The following is a 15,558-nucleotide window of genomic DNA, read 5'->3' on the forward strand; positions in this document are numbered from 1 at the left end:
GGTCACACCTCCGTGGCCGAATCAGCCAATGGGATTGAGTAGACAGTCCGCGGGTTCGTAGAGATTCCTGCCCCCGTACCCCGTCCTGTCCTCCTCCTCCTCCTCCTCTTCTCTACGTCCCTTTTTTATATCAGCAAGCTAGGGGCGGTGCAACGGTGGGCGGGTCCTAATGACGTGCCCGGACGGGTCTCACACCATAGGAGTCTACAGTTCTTAGTTTGTGGCGGCTTGGGCGGGACGCACGCGGTGCAGTTCAAGATGGCGGATGCAGAAGGTAAGAGGTTCTGGTGGCAGTGCCATGAGACCTGTGGGGCCTCCTACACGACCCGGAGCTAGTTATAGTGAGATTGCATCGTGACCCGCGGTTCCCCGTGTTCCCGCTCGCAGTTTGGCTGTCTCACCACTCGGCTCTGGCTCTACCTGTGAATGCACGCATTCGTGACCAGTGACTAGGCTTCATTAGATCCTGGCTTCGTGCAAAAGATTCTACCAGGGTCCCCTCCCAAAGGCATCAGCCGTGGAGGCGACTGTGTCGTGATAAGGAGACGCGGTAGCATTTCTGCTGGCACTAGGCAGGACATTATGGAAATGAGGGTAGCAAAGGTGCAGAGCAAGGGTTAGGAAGGAAAGGAACAGAGGAGTTGGAAGCAAGTGTAACTCAGACCTACAAGAAAAACTTTAAGAGATCACAAGCCCCTATGGACAGTGCAGTGTTCGTTTGTGAAACTTTCCAGCCTGTGGACAAGTGCTTCCCTAAGTAATATTTGGCCTTGCCACAGCCACGTGGAGAACCCGAAGGGAAGCCAACACGTGCTAGAGTCATTTACCAGCCAAGCCATCCTAGTGTTTGGCCTCACAAACGTAAGTTCTCTCCAGTAATGTCAGACTTTAAAATGTTTTCTTTGTCCCGATTTTAGAGTTAATTTTAAACTTTGGTTTTAGTTTTCAAAATCTTCAAATATTGAGTTTGTTTCTTGTAGTAATTACATTCCCAAAGAAGCATAAGAAGAAAAAAGACCGGAAGCCATTACAAGAAGATGATGTTGCCGTGAGTAGAAATTTACTTTGCTTCGACTGATTGAGATAATTTAGTAAACAGCACATTAAAGGGGGAAAGTGCTTTTAAATATTCTCAATCAATATGCTAGTACTTAGTGGTCATTATGTAGAACGGGCAAAAACCTGAAATCATACAACTCCCAGAGAAATTTTCTAACATGCATGGCATGCTAAATGGTGAGCTATTGACCCTGAATTTCTCTGCCTTACTCCATCAGCAGACCCATGGTTTTGTTAAAATATTTGGATTCAACTTGATCTTCCTAAAGTTGAGTGACCTGGGTTTCAGAAATCACACCCCTCCTTTCCTCTTGTTTAAAAGGCATGCACTTCCAAAATTAAGCTGAGAAATGTTTCTGCTCTATTGAAGGAAATACAACATGCTGAAGAATTTCTTATCAAACCAGAATCTAAAGTGGCTCAATTAGACACTTCTCAGTGGCCCTTGTTACTAAAGGTATGTTTTCTGTGTATCAGATGGATGCTTGAATTCCATATTATTTCTAGTTAATGCTTACTGCTGGGGTGTTGTGTTGCATGCTCTTTATTCCAGTGGGCCAGGCAAGCCTAGTTTACATAAAGAGACCCTGTCTCAAAAAAGGAATGCTCACTGCCAGCATAGTTTACATTTAGAAAACTTTAAATGATGTAGCATGGAATATAGTATGTCACCAAAATGTCAATTGCTGTTAGGTTTTAGACAATTGCACTTTTGAAATCAACTCCTGTAGACTGTTTCAGTGCCTAAGAACATGGGGTTTTGAAGCCAGACGCCTTTGAAATAAGAGTATATGTGATCCTAGGCCACTTTTTTTTTTAACAATTATTTCTTTTATGTGAGTATATTGTAACTGTCTTCAGACACACCAGAAGAGGAGGGCATTGGATCCCATTACAGATGGTTGTGAGCCACCATGTGGTTGCTGGGAATTGAACTCGGGACCTCTGGAAGAACAGTCAGTACTCTTAACTGTTGAGCCATCTCCCCAGCCATGGGCCAGTCTTTTAACCTCACTGAATCTATTAATTGCTCATGATTATTTTCTCTTAGGATGATGTGCAGGGAGTTATAGGAGGTATTCTATGAAGCATGCTTAGTTTACGGTTGCATGTCATAGAAATTATAGGTTATTATTTAGGGATTTAATTAGTGATATTGAGTAACCCATTGAACTAAAATTTATAATTTTCACAAAGTGGATACCAGCTATAAAGTTAAGACATCTAGCAAAGAAGATTTTAAAATATAAATTTAATATAAATTTTTATTTCATCGATTACAGTGTGTGGGTGGGATGTTGGGGGTGCATGCTCCACATGGCATACGTGTAGAAGTCAAAAGATAACTTGCAAAGTTTGTTCTCAAGTGTCGTGAGTTACTAGTATTGCAGTTTTCCCTAGTATGTAGGAAGGCTTAGTAGTGTGTCATTAATAATGGGAACAACATACATTTATGGGCTTGAAGGGCTACAGTGGTTGGTGGTGTTATTTACTGACTCTTGTTTTACTTCTATTGATATGTTATTAAACTTATGTTATTGCTTTCTAGAATTTTGATAAGCTAAATGTAAGGACAGCACACTATACACCTCTTCCTTGTGGTTCAAATCCTCTGAAGAGGGAGATTGGGGACTATATCAGGTAGGCATGCTCTGTCCAAACTTAAAGTCTTTTGAAACTGATGCTCTCACTGAATTTATTTGTTATTCAAGGGAGTAGTAGTGGCAGCTTAGAACAGCTTTGTCCTGAATATATAACCTAAATATGTGATTTGCTTTTCTTTTTATGTCTTCATGCTATTTTTTTTAGACAAGAACAGGAGGTGATTACCTTTTTTTCTTCTATTTTAGGACCGGTTTCATTAATCTTGACAAGCCCTCTAACCCCTCTTCCCATGAGGTGGTAGCCTGGATCCGACGAATACTTCGGGTAGAGAAGACTGGCCACAGTGGCACACTAGATCCCAAAGTGACTGGTTGTTTAATTGTGTGCATTGAACGAGCCACTCGTTTGGTGAAATCACAACAGAGTGCAGGTTTGTAAAAGAGAGAGTAGGGGGCTATACTTGTTTCTGTTCTTGTTTCACTTCTACATTTTGGCTCTTAGAAACTATTTCTTTAGAAAAAATCTTAAAGCACGAGTGTGAATTGGTTTCTGTTGTTCTCTGCCAAAATCTGGTGGTTCTTTAAGAGTTTGAGACACTAAGCATGTGGATATTGAATCAACTGTCCTGTTCCTAGCGCTGCGGCAGGTCACTTGTATGCTTGCTGGTTCTGCTCTTTATTGTGTTCTTGGTTTTGCAGACAGGGTTTCTCTGTGTAGCCCTGGCTGTCTTGGAACTCACTCTGTAGACCAGGTTAGCCTCGAGGATTCACCTGCCTCTGCTTCCCAAGCGCTGGGATTAAAGGCGTGCGCTACCACCACCTGCCATGTTTACTGCTTCTTAACTCAGGTCATGTTTCTAATGTTTCTATCTCAAGTCTCCTTTCCCCATTTTCACCCAAGAAAATTCTGCTTAAAGTACAAGGTATTTTCCTGTTAGACTCTACAGTAGGTATTCCCTCTGTGTCTGCCATCACATTGAGCATTAAAATGTGTGTGTGAACGTGAGCGAGCTTTTTCCATCCTTTCCTTCCTTCCTTTCTTTTATTTTTTTTCCTTGGGCGGGGGGGTTTGAGACAGGGTTTCTCTGTGTAGCCCTGACTGTCCTGGAACTCACTCTGTAGACCAGGCTGGCCTCGAACTCAGAAATCCACCTGCCTCTACCTCCCAAGTGCTGGGATTAAAGGCGTGCGCCACCACTGTCTGACCATTCTTTCATTTTTGAGACAAGGCTTTTCTGTGTAGCTCATGTTGCTGTGGAAATCTCAATTATCCCATCTCAGCCTCTAAACTTCTGGGTTTAGGTTATAGCCATGGCGTGGGCTATTCCTGACCCAAGAAAATTTGTCTTTATTTCTTTTCTCTATCTACAACATTAAGTCTGTCAGTACAGATTTTACTGAAACAGACGTTGGATTCCCTACTGCTTCTGCCACTTCACGTGGCAGTGATAGAACATTTGTAAAACAGAAAACTCAGTGGCCACACCTGACTACTCTTTTGTCATTTTTTCAGGCAAAGAGTATGTTGGAATTGTCCGGCTGCACAATGCTATTGAAGGGGGTACTCAGCTTTCTAGGGTAAGTCTATAACTTGTAGGGAGCATACCTTTGATTTGGGTCTCTGAACTCCAGGAAAGTTCTCCTGGCTAGTGTCTCTTGTGCTCTTTGAATGGGCTGTCCTAGATTCCTGGGTGATGAATGACTGGTGCTAGGGATGCCTTCTAGCCATGCTTTTTCTGTGAAGGACATTCTGATTAGTGCTGAGCTATCCCTTCGTAGTTGAAAAAGAAGAAACTGAACTAATTTTATGAAAGAAAACTTTGTATTTGAATTATGTTCTTAAACTCCCTAAATATGCCCCTTTGTCTTATTTTAAAATGAGCCCACATAATTTTTTGTTTGTGCTTTGTTCTTAGGCCCTAGAAACTCTGACAGGTGCCCTGTTTCAGCGACCCCCACTTATTGCTGCAGTAAAGAGGCAGCTTCGAGTGAGGACTATCTACGAGAGCAAAATGATAGAATATGATCCTGAGAGAAGATTAGGTGAGTTGTTAGATATATATCAAGCTGAATTGCTTTAGATCCACAAGCAGGTGGGGGGGGGATAATATATTATCAGGGATTCTCTTGTTAGTAGTAGAAACTTTTGAGTACATTGTGTAGTCATACTCTATTCCCTATGTCTGTTCCCTATGTCTTTCTGTTAGTTTGTTTTAGATTAGGTCTCTCCATTAAGTAGCTCTGGTTGTTATGGAAATTGCTGTTTGCAATTCAAGCTGTCCTTGAACTCAATAGAGATCCACCTGTCTCCGCCTCTTGAGATTAAAATCAGCCTCCATCACGCCCAAGGTTTGAAAAGAAAATCATGTGTTTACTTCTCTCTCTCTCTCTCTCTCTCTCTCTCTCTCTCTCTCTCTCTCTCTCTCTCTGTCTCTGTCTCTGTCTCTCTCTGTGTGTGTGGTGTTTGTCTTAGGAATCTTTTGGGTAAGCTGTGAAGCTGGCACCTACATTCGGACACTATGCGTACACCTTGGCTTGTTACTGGGAGTTGGTGGTCAGATGCAGGAACTTCGGAGGGTGCGTTCTGGAGTCATGAGTGAAAAGGTATGCAGTTGTGGGACTAGAAGTTTGGGATTTGGGTTTTGTGGGGATTTTTGATGTTTTTTCTTGTGTTGTTTGTTTGTTTTATTGTTTGAGACAGAGTTTCTATGTGTAGCCCTCTCTGTCCTGGAACTCCCTCTATAAACCAGACTGGCCTCCAACTCATAGATTTACTTGCTTCTATCTCCCTGGTACTAGCATTAAAGGTGTGCGCCACTACCGCTGGACTTGGGGCTAGAGGGCTTTAGAAATCATACATAGAACTCTGTCTGCTTTCCATCTTAGGAAAGATTTCATATTGTTTAGTTCAGTTCAGGGCAGCTTTCATGTTCTGTGAATTAAACTTCGGGACATTGAAATTGGCAAAGAGGGCGCTGGGGAGATGGCTCAGCAGTTAAGAGCACCAAACTGCTCTTCTAGAGGTTCTGAGTTCAAATTCCAGCAACCACATGGTGGCTTACAACCATCTGTAATGGGATCAGATGCCCTCTTCTGGTTTGTCTGAAGACAGCTGCAGTGTATTCATATACATAAAATAGATAAAGTCTTTAAAAAAAATAAATAAGAAATTGGCAAAGAAATGATTGGGTAGCCGGGCAGTGGTGGCACACGCCTTTAATCCCAGCACTTGGGAGGCAGAGGCAGGTGGAGGCCACCTGGTCTACAGAGTAAGTTCCTTGATAGCCAGGGCTACACAGAGAAACCCTGTCTCAGGAAAAAAATAAGGAAGAGAAAGGGAGGGAGGGAGGGAGGGAAAGGAAGGAAGGAAGGAAGGAAGGAAGGAAGGAAGGATGGATGGATGGATGGATTGGGTAGAGAGTATTATTCATACATTTCTTTCCTATTCTACCTATGCCAGTCTTGCTTAGATCTTGAGAGTGTTAATGCAGCTTTAGAGCATTTGGCAACCATTTGTAAACACCTGGGTTCCATCCCAAGCAGTACAAAAAAAAAAAAAAAGGATTGACTGCTTAGATCTAATTTGTCAACATGTACAGATATTTTATGGAGATTCTAAAGACTTATGATGAGCCTGGACTAAAAGACAATTTATAGTTATATTCAGTTGTAAAAAGTTTAGGAGTCAGCAAGGCGTGGTGGCCTTTAGTCCCAGCACTGGGAGGCAGAGGCAGGCAGATTTCTGAGTTCGAGGCCAGCCTGGTCTAGAGAGTGAGTTTCAGGACAGCCAGGGCTATACAGAGAAACCCTGTCTGGGGGGGAAAAAAAAGCTTAGGAGGAGTCTGATGGACAGAAGAAGATATACAGTATGAAGTCTCAGAGTTTAATATCTTACTGCCTTTCAGGACCACATGGTGACAATGCATGATGTACTCGATGCTCAGTGGCTGTATGATAACCATAAGGATGAGAGTTACTTGCGGCGTGTTGTTTACCCTTTGGAAAAGCTGTTGACATCTCATAAACGTCTGGTTATGAAAGATAGTGCAGTAAGTTATGGGGTAAAAGTCAATGTTTTCAGAGCACGTGTCTCCAAAGATGAGATGCTAGCATTGTAAAATCATATTTATCGTATTTTTATTTTCCTTGTGGTTATTCTCCTCCCCCTCTCCTCCCCCTCTCCTCCCCCAAGTGATATCTAGAATTTGCCCTCTTTTAATTTGTTTCTTCTGGCTGTGCCTAAAATAATCTTGATTTATTTAAGTTACTATAACAAATTGTTTCAATAGGTAAAGGTTGGGCCTGGAGCATTTCAGAGATGTTATTTACTCTGTAAGGATTTCAATGAAATGCTGCTTTCTTCTGTTGAAGCACATTATCAGGCCTGGTATAATTTTCTTAGCAAGTTGTTTTGAGTCTTCATCTCTAGTAAGTGCACTATATTTTCCTGAAAAAGATTCAAGAGCAGTTCTCTGGAACACTTTGATAGAAAACTCTTGAGGCAGCTTTTGGGTTTTTGTTTTTTTGTTTTCAATTTTTTATTAGATATTCTCTTCATTTACATTTCGAATGCTATCCTGTATATATGTGTGCACACATGCATATGGAGGTTAGTCAAGGATAACTTGTAGGAGTTGATTCTCTCAATTCACCATGTGTGTTCAGGAATCAAACTCAGGTAGTCAGGCATTAGGCTAAGTACCTTTACCTGCTGAGTCATTTCTCTGGCCCCCAAGACCAGAGAAATGGGTTTGTTTTGTTTTATGTGTATTTTGTTTGCGTGTATGTCTATACCACATGCATACCTGTTATCTAGAAAGGTCAGAAAAAATGGTATTGTGCCCCCTCGGGCTAGAGTTACATATGGATGATAGCCTAGAAATGGGTGCTCAGAAACCCAAGTGCTCTGCAAGAGTAGCAAGTGCTCTTAACTAGTGAACCATTTCTCCAGCCCCCAGGTTTTATTCCAGATGACAATGCTCATGGGCCACATGATAAAAGTCGAGTTTAATAACCTATTTGTATAATCAGTGAAGAAAGAGGGGTAACATTTTTTATTTTTATTATGTATCTGTTATGATGTATGCGCGTGAGCACATGCATGCTGCAATGTATGTTTGGGGCTCAGTATAATTTTGTGGAGTCTGTTTCCTCCTTCCATCTTTTATTGAATATGGATGGGCCACCAGACTTGCTGAGTCACCTGTAAAGTTTTCTTTAGTATTTTGTAGCATATGTGAAATTTTTAGAGTAGTGTTAGCACATGATAGGTTTTTGTTATGGTCTATGTTCTTTTGTACTTCACTGTAGTCAGTGGACTATCAGTGTTATTAGTCCTACTTTGCGGAGAGCTGGTACGTGCTGCGAGCAATCGCGTGAGTGCCGCCAGTAATCTCTGAGGAGAGCCGTGTGTGCCGCGAGCAATCGCCATTATAAGATGGCGCGGGCCTCCGCTGTGCCTAACTAGTAAACAAGCCTTGTACGCAGGTGCGAGAGTGAATTCACTCCTAGTCACTCCCATTCTCCGGGTGTAATAGTGGGGTGATGGGCAAGCAACGAACCAGGAGCTGTCACGCCATATCAGGTGCTGAAACGTCACGCTGCGGGTTATAAAAGCAGCGCCATTTTCCCGGTTCGGAATCTTCCTGAGAAGCAAGCAATAAAGCTCTTGCCGGAAGATTCTGGTTTGTTGCGTCTTTCTTGCCGGTCGAGCCGGACGCAATACTACTTCCCACTATAAAGCTACTTCCTCTATTCTGGTATGGAAGTGGAAAGGGGATAATGGATAGCATTTGGCCCTCATGTGTGGTGTTCTCTCCATAGGTGAATGCAATCTGCTATGGGGCCAAGATCATGCTTCCTGGTCTTCTTCGATATGAAGATGGCATTGAGGTCAACCAGGAGATTGTGGTCATTACTACTAAGGGGGAAGCTATCTGCATGGGTAAGGAAGGGAGTAGCCCTCATTATTTCTGGAACTGAATCTCTGCATCATCAAAGCTAGGTTCATTGTGGGCCAGTCCCATGTCAGGGTCCCTTGATTTTATATAATCATGGTGTCTCTTGGGGTTTGTATGAATAATTTATAAAGGGAATGACTAGTTGAATACAGATTAAAGAGGAATTATATATTTATATGCTCTTGGCTGTCTAGTGAAACTCCACAAGTAAGAGTAGTGACAGTTGTCTGTGATGATTAAAGGAGAGCCTTTAGTTCATTCCTGGTTTGCTGACTGGTAACTTGTAGTTAGTATCAGTGACGTTTGGTTTTTGGTGTTTCAAGACGGTTTCTCTGTAGCACTTGCTGTACTGGAACTCACTCTGTAGAGCAGGCTGCCTTGAACTCAAAAGAGTTCCGCCTGCCTCTGCCTCCAGAGTGCTGGGATTAAAGGTGTGAGCTACTACTATTAACATCAGGTGTTATCAGTGACTTAATTTGTAAACGTTTAACTACTATTGAATTGGTTATCCCTTGCAACTTGCTGTGCTCTGTGGCCTTCTCAATAAGTCCAAGCTGTTCATTTAATAATCCTAATTTTCACCAGAAAAAAAGTCATGTCACCAGGGTCCCTGTATCAGTTCTGTGAGAAGGCACCTGTGAAAGGTCCATTCTGATATATAGCAGAACAGAGATTCTAAAAACTTGAAATGTTTGTTCTATAAACCTGAGGGTGGTGTGTCATTCCTGCACCTGTTTTTTTTTTTTTTCTTGTTAGGTGTTTCTTCAGTTGCTTTTGTTAAGTGTATTTTAGAGACTTCTCTTTTTTTGTTGTTGGTTTGTTTTTGTTTTCTGAGACAGGGTTTCTCTGTGTAGCCCTGGCTGTCCTGGAACTCACTCTGTAGACCAGGCTGGCCTTGAACTCAGAAATCTGCCTGCCTCTGCCTCCCAAGTGCTGGGATTAAAGGCGTGCGCCACCACCACCTGGCAAGTGTATTTTAGTTTGTTAAGTTTAACAGTATTTTAAGTACTTTTAAGTATTTCTTTCTGTGATGGAGACATTTCTCCATACATCCGGAGCAAAGGAAAGCCCAGTTAAGGTAATAGAGCTTAGGATTTAAAGAGTTCTAAAAAGGCATAAACCAGTAGAAATCATTTATTACCAAAATATTCTTTTTTTTTCTTTCTAATCCCTGCAGCAATTGCATTGATGACTACAGCAGTGATTTCTACCTGTGACCATGGTATAGTAGCCAAAATAAAGAGGGTGATCATGGAGAGAGACACTTATCCTCGCAAGTGGGGTTTAGGTCCAAAGGTCAGTGGTACTAGGTTATAGCCCTTCCTGGGTTGTATTTGCATTAATAAGTACCAACAAATGCAGGTCTTTGTTGGCCATATTTGAAGCTCTAGATTATTGTCAGTGAGCAGAGGCATGCCCTGTCTTAGACTTCAGAGATTCTCCCTCTAGTTAAGAGAAACCTTTGGGCATTACTTAATCTCACTGGGGTTGTGAACTATGACTGTCAAAAATGTGGAGTGGTCTCTTGGTTCCTAGAGTATCCACAGTGAAAGTTTTAACTTCATCATGGATCTGGGCAAGATTTTTCCACTTCAGCTATTGTGAAGAATAGGTTAGAGATTGATGACAATAAGAGAAGAGGGAACAAACGATTCAGGACATTTTGTAAGGGGTGTGAAGCTGAGAATATGTAAGAAACCTTGCTTGTGATAGTCTGTGCAGACTGGGTCTAAGCTGTAGTCTATAATCATAATGGCTACTTCCTGTATTGACAGTAGTCTAATGTTTGGAATGCTTCCAGGCAAGTCAGAAGAAGATGATGATCAAGCAGGGCCTTCTGGACAAGCATGGCAAACCCACAGACAATACCCCTGCCACATGGAAACAGGATTACATTGACTATAGGTAAGGATGGAGTTTGTTGGTTTATTCCATTGTCTTTATTTTATTTCTTTAACTTTATTCTTTGTGAATTTCACATCATACACACCAAGCGCACTCATCTCCCCATGCCTTCATATCCATCCTCTGCCCAAGGCAACTGCCACCCCCATAAGGAAAAAAGTTTTGGAAGCTGTAGTGTGTTACAGTGTGTTACATCTTTACTTGCAATGAATCATTGGACTGGTTTGAGGCCTCTGGCTTCTGCTACACTATCAATGTTGGCTCCTCACTGGGACTCCTCTCTGTTGGTGCCCCATGTCATGGAGATCCTGCAGCTTTAGATATGCAGGACCAGCCCTTTTATGTGCTGCAGCAGTTCATAGATGGGGTAGATGTTGAAATAGACCAACTCAAAGTTCTGGATGTGGGCCTGGGTGGTAAGGATGGGCTTTGGGGGACTGGGGTAATGTAGTACACTTGAGTACAGGAAACTGCACAGCCAAGGGGAGATGGACGGTTTTATTTGGGATAAGTGCTAAATGCTTTGCCACAGGCCCTAATGCAGCTCACTCTTTCCCTTGCTTGGCTCTTTGAAACCTGGGTCAGTAAGTACTAGTAGTCAGGGCATGGACTGTGGAGATAATCAGTCTGTAAAACCAACTGTTGGTTCTTTTGTCTAGCATCAGTGTTTTAATTGGGGGTTTTAGGGTTGCCCAGTATCATTGAATAACAAGGGGCATGATAAGATATAATAGGACCACCATGGAAAACTCTTCTATGAATCTAACCTCATATTACCTTTGTCTTTCAGTGATTCTGGCAAGAACACACTGGTTACCGAAGCAGTACAAGCCCCTCAGTTAGCTGCTGAAGCAGTAAATGTCATAAAAGTGAGTGGCATGATCTGTTTGAAAGGTGCTTGCTTCAAACTGGGTGGGGTGGTGGCGAATGCCTTTAATCCCAGTACTTCCAAGACAGAAGTAAAGCAGCCTGGTCTACAGGAGTGAGTTCCAGGACAGATGGAGAAACACTGTCTCAAAAACAAACAACAAAGGAAAGAAAGAAGTGTGCTTAAAGAGATACACCAGTGTTTAAGGTAGTCTAGCCACAAGTCCTAGCAAGTAAGGCAGGCTTATCCATGCAGTGCTCTACACACACTATCTCCTACTTGAGGATGTTTGTTTGGTTCAGTAGCATTTGTGTTGTGTCTGTGGTAGGGGGAGTATGGACTTAAGAATCAATTACCTTGGTTCCTACCTCCACTGTGACACAGTGTGGAGTGGAATAACCTTGTGTGGAATGTGTCACACATATTTTGACTCTACCCTGGGTTAAATAGGTAGCATAAGTGTATTGAAAGCAGAGGCCTCAATGAAATTCAGGAGGAACAGAATTGTCAGAAACCAAAAAAATATTTCTAGTCCATGCTAACTCACTGTTTAAAGGACAAGAGTGAAGCATGTGGTAGTAACCAAGGCTGGGGGCCACTGTCATTAGAGCCCCAAATGGTATGTTTGCTGTCTTGAGTGACTAGTAATGAGCTATATGGGTGGAACTTGCAAGTTGTCAAAGAGCACCTTAAGTCTTGGAGTTGGCTCACTGAGACAATTTCTCAGGGTCTTTTATACGCAACGCTGCTTTGGCACATTCATCATGCCCCATGGCTTACTATATTTTTTATTTAGTGAGATACTGTCTTCAAATCTTTAGAAAATCAGACACTATTCAAGTTTATAGACACAAAACCATTGAATATACGTGGAATCTTTCTTGGTAACTTCCTACATTTCTAACTTCATGTGAATTTTTTTTACACAGAGGAAGCGGGATAGTGAGAGTGAAAGTGATGAGACCCCAACAGTTCCCCAGTTGAAGGAAAAGAAGAAGAAGAAGGATAAGAAGCCCAAAACTGTGCTAGAAAGTGGGGGCGAAACTGGAGATGGGGTATGTGTGAACCATGGGTGTGCCTTTGTGTCAGCTGAGTCTTTGACAGGAATTGTGCGAGAGTGGGGTTCCTACCATTGCCTTTTTTGGTGCTGCCCTGTGTTCTAGATTTGCCTTGTCTACCTTCTTGGACACAGAAGTAGGGGCACCCAGCCTTTCAGAACAGTGGATCATGGTTGAATTATGTTGCTGCTGGGTAGGGAAGGTGTATTAAGTAGATCTCTCTAAGACTTCACCGAGAAGGTCACAGGCAAAATTTGTTTAACCCCAAATGTCTTAGATTTTTGAACAGACTTGACTGTGCAATTTGTCAGATTTCTTTTGGGAACAGTAGTCATAAATGTTTTGTCAGTGGGTACATTGAACTTACTTTTACTTTCTCTTTCTTTAGGACAACGACACCACCAAAAAGAAAAAGAAGAAGAAAGTAAAAGTGGTAGAAGAGATGTCTGAATAGTTTAAGCCACTTCTGGAAGCATTATGTCCAGCTGGGAAGAAAAAGAAAAGCCTTATTGGAAAAACTTTTTGTTGAGGGAGAACAGAGGTCCCAGAGTAGAAAGTTCTGGTATACTTTTAGCTGCCACTTGTGACCTCAGTGGTTAGCTGGTGTGGCCATCTCATCCCATCCTGTCCTGTTTTAAGGATATGAGAGATAAAATCAGGCCTTTGCCACCAACCCCTCTGCTTGCTTGAGGAAGCCACACCTTTAGACATGGCATGGCCTAGTAACTATCTGCAGCTATTTACTAATGAGCATTTTCAACAATGCCATAGATAGTCCTCTCCTACTTTGCTTTTTAAAAAGTTGGTAAAAATTAAATCTGCTACATAAAATGGTATAGAACCTTCTGTGAGAGAAAAAATGTAATTGAACTATGTTCACTGGGGGACTCTTATCTCCAGTGTTCTATGAGGACTGCTCTATTCAGGTATTAACCTTGCCTGGTGGTATCTATGATATTTAGGCTAGTACTCTGTATTTTTGTGTACAACAGGATTTCTCTATATGGCTACTTGTGTTTCTTATGGAAGCCAAAGCATTCCTGTACCTTCCTATTTGTTTTCTTTTAAAGAATGGAATTGCCGGGCGTGGTGGCGCATGCCTTTAATCCCAGCACTTGGGAGGCAGAGGCAGGTGGATTTCTGAGTTCAAAGCCAGCCTGGTCTACAGAGTGAGTTCCAGGACAGTCCAGGCTATACAGAGAAACCCTGTCTCGAAAAAAAAAAAACCAAAAAAACAAAAAACAAAACAAAAAAACCAAAAAACAAAAAAAACAAAAAAAAAAACAAAAAAACAAAAAAAGAAAAAAAAAAGAATGGAATTGTTCAGAATGGAATTGTTCATTGCTGAAGAATGTAATTTGTAGTTTTTTTTTTTTTAAAAAGTATTCCTGTTAGATTTACTATGATAATCTTGGACTGGCAACAAAAGTGAGAGAATATTTTTATTAAAAGTCTGAGGTTTATGTCCTATTTTGAATTTGCTTTTCCTTTGGCTACTTTTAAATTTCCTAATTCTGAGTCTTTCTTACATTGGCACTGGGGCCTATCTGCTCTCAAGGGAGATCATTACTAATCCAGGGTTAAGAGGAAAGGGGTAGATGCATTTATATTGTACTGGGCTTGTGAAGAGGTTGGAGGTACTCCAGGTAGGAAACTGCCAGTTTTGGTGTTGACTGCAGAGGGAGCAGGGAACTTTGCTTAAATATGTGCCCAAAACCAAGAATATAAACACAAGTTTTAGGGGAAATTGTTAATAGCATAGGCAGGTATAGAATGCCCAAACAGCCCCTGCTTTTGTAACATGTTTTAAACCATTCTCTTACGACTTAACAAGTCCTAGAGAAGACGCCTTTGTGCATTGTGAATACCAGACCTATAGAGGCAGTGACAGGTAATTCCCAGAGATCTTATGTTAATGTCATTGCTTGGAAGGTTAAGATTGGGAATGGAGTTACAGGGTCACGGGTACTTTAACACAGCAGCATTTTTATTGCTTTGGAAGATTTTCCCTACAGCAGACATTCTATTGCACAGCTGTTTGATTTTGGCATTTTAGAAAGTTTTCAGAAGATATTTATTCCAGAGTAAAAAGACATTCTATAGTTGAAAGCAAAGGAGCTCAGGCTTCAGGGGGACAGTTGGTTTATCTATGTAGCATTGCATTTGGTTATTCTTATGGCAATTTTCCAGAGATCATTTTGAAATGTAGATAGTAGGAAAGCTTCACCCCTTTAGGAGCCTGAGTAAGAAAACAGCAGAGCTAAAAGTTGAAGCAACCCTTTTGGCTTAAGCAAGGGAGGGGGTGCGGGGAGGTGGCATTCCAAATGCTGGCTGAAACATGTTTGCCAATTCTGTAAGCTTAGTAAACCCAGGAGACAGGCACCCACTGTGGAGAACTGCAAGCCTGGTCAAAGGCTTCTTGCAATTTCTTAAGAGTTTCATCAACACTATTATTCACCAAAGAGAGGTCAAAGTAATGAGCATACTGACTACGGATGGCCTCAGAGTCCTTCTGCAGCTGCTGCAGGGCTTCAGTCTGCAAAGAAGAAAGCCATAGATGAAGCAGCAGTCTTTAATCACAGCAGCAAAGGGAAGATTTAAACAAGTTTACATTAACTGGTTCCCCATCTGTTTTTTTGCATGGTGGTGATCCATCCTGTGGCCTAGTATCTGCTAGGTAACCAATTAAGAATATAATGTTTGCCAAAGGGGTTGAGAACCACTTAACTATTCTAATGAATGCCAAACTAACCCTAATTACCTAGCACAGCCTTCACTAGCATTCACTTAGTTTTAGCCCTTTGTTTATGGAAAAGCCATTTTAGCAACTACTACAGCTATAATCCAAGGATAAGGGAGAAAGTTTATTGACAAGTCTCAAGCCTCTGGCTCCAATGGTCAGTTAACTACATAAAGGCAAAAGGATAGAGAAATATGTGTCATAGTGGTGGTGGGGATATTTGTAACTTTCATTACAGGGAAGTACCATAATATAGAATTCTTAGATGAAGTCACTAACTCAATGGAAACATGAGCTAAGGATATGGCCAGATATACAAGCAATACAAATAACTTTTAATAAGTGTGTGTGGCAGTCTTATTGA

General features: G+C 41.7%; 2 protein-coding genes and 1 non-coding gene across 7 annotated transcripts in view; 2 read left to right on the forward strand and 1 right to left on the reverse strand.

Moving 5' to 3' along the window:
- Dkc1 (dyskeratosis congenita 1, dyskerin) lies at positions 1-13,923 on the forward strand. Of its 5 annotated transcripts, none has more exons than NM_001359413.1 (16): positions 1-274; positions 735-861; positions 981-1,048; positions 1,430-1,516; positions 2,609-2,700; positions 2,910-3,094; positions 4,177-4,241; positions 4,580-4,706; positions 5,137-5,267; positions 6,569-6,712; positions 8,487-8,607; positions 9,801-9,919; positions 10,425-10,528; positions 11,319-11,397; positions 12,326-12,451; positions 12,843-13,923. In NM_001359413.1, exons 8-16 carry the CDS (start codon positions 4,676-4,678, stop codon positions 12,906-12,908), a joined length of 921 nt encoding a protein of 306 aa, NP_001346342.1. In that variant the 5' UTR covers positions 1-274; positions 735-861; positions 981-1,048; positions 1,430-1,516; positions 2,609-2,700; positions 2,910-3,094; positions 4,177-4,241; positions 4,580-4,675; the 3' UTR covers positions 12,909-13,923. The 5 variants fall into 5 exon arrangements, with proteins under 5 accessions (NP_001346342.1, NP_001346340.1, NP_001346341.1 ...); NM_001359411.1 differs by having other exon boundaries at positions 780-861; NM_001359412.1 differs by lacking the exon at positions 735-861 and having other exon boundaries at positions 1,382-1,516.
- Gm25520 lies at positions 5,556-5,673 on the forward strand. The gene has a single exon (XR_003953177.1). It is a non-coding gene; the product is annotated as a small nucleolar RNA SNORA36 family (small nucleolar RNA).
- The window catches only part of Mpp1 (membrane protein, palmitoylated), a 21,284-nt gene continuing 19,605 nt past the window's right edge, over positions 13,880-15,558 (reverse strand). The window contains exon 12 of the mRNA NM_008621.3: positions 13,880-14,990. Within this exon, the coding sequence (NP_032647.1) occupies positions 14,814-14,990 (177 nt within the window). The 3' untranslated portion in view covers positions 13,880-14,813. The remainder of the gene's footprint in view (positions 14,991-15,558) is intronic.

Source organism: Mus musculus, chromosome X (assembly GCF_000001635.26).
Source record: "Mus musculus strain C57BL/6J chromosome X, GRCm38.p6 C57BL/6J".
Classification (NCBI taxonomy): Eukaryota; Metazoa; Chordata; class Mammalia; order Rodentia; family Muridae; genus Mus; species Mus musculus.

Coding starts and splice junctions, on each gene's coding strand:
- Dkc1 (NM_001359411.1), top strand. Junction 10,529..11,318: donor CAGGATTACATTGACTATAG/GTAAGGATGGAG, acceptor TTTGTCTTTCAG/TGATTCTGGCAAGAACACAC. Junction 11,398..12,325: donor AAGCAGTAAATGTCATAAAA/GTGAGTGGCATG, acceptor TTTTTTACACAG/AGGAAGCGGGATAGTGAGAG.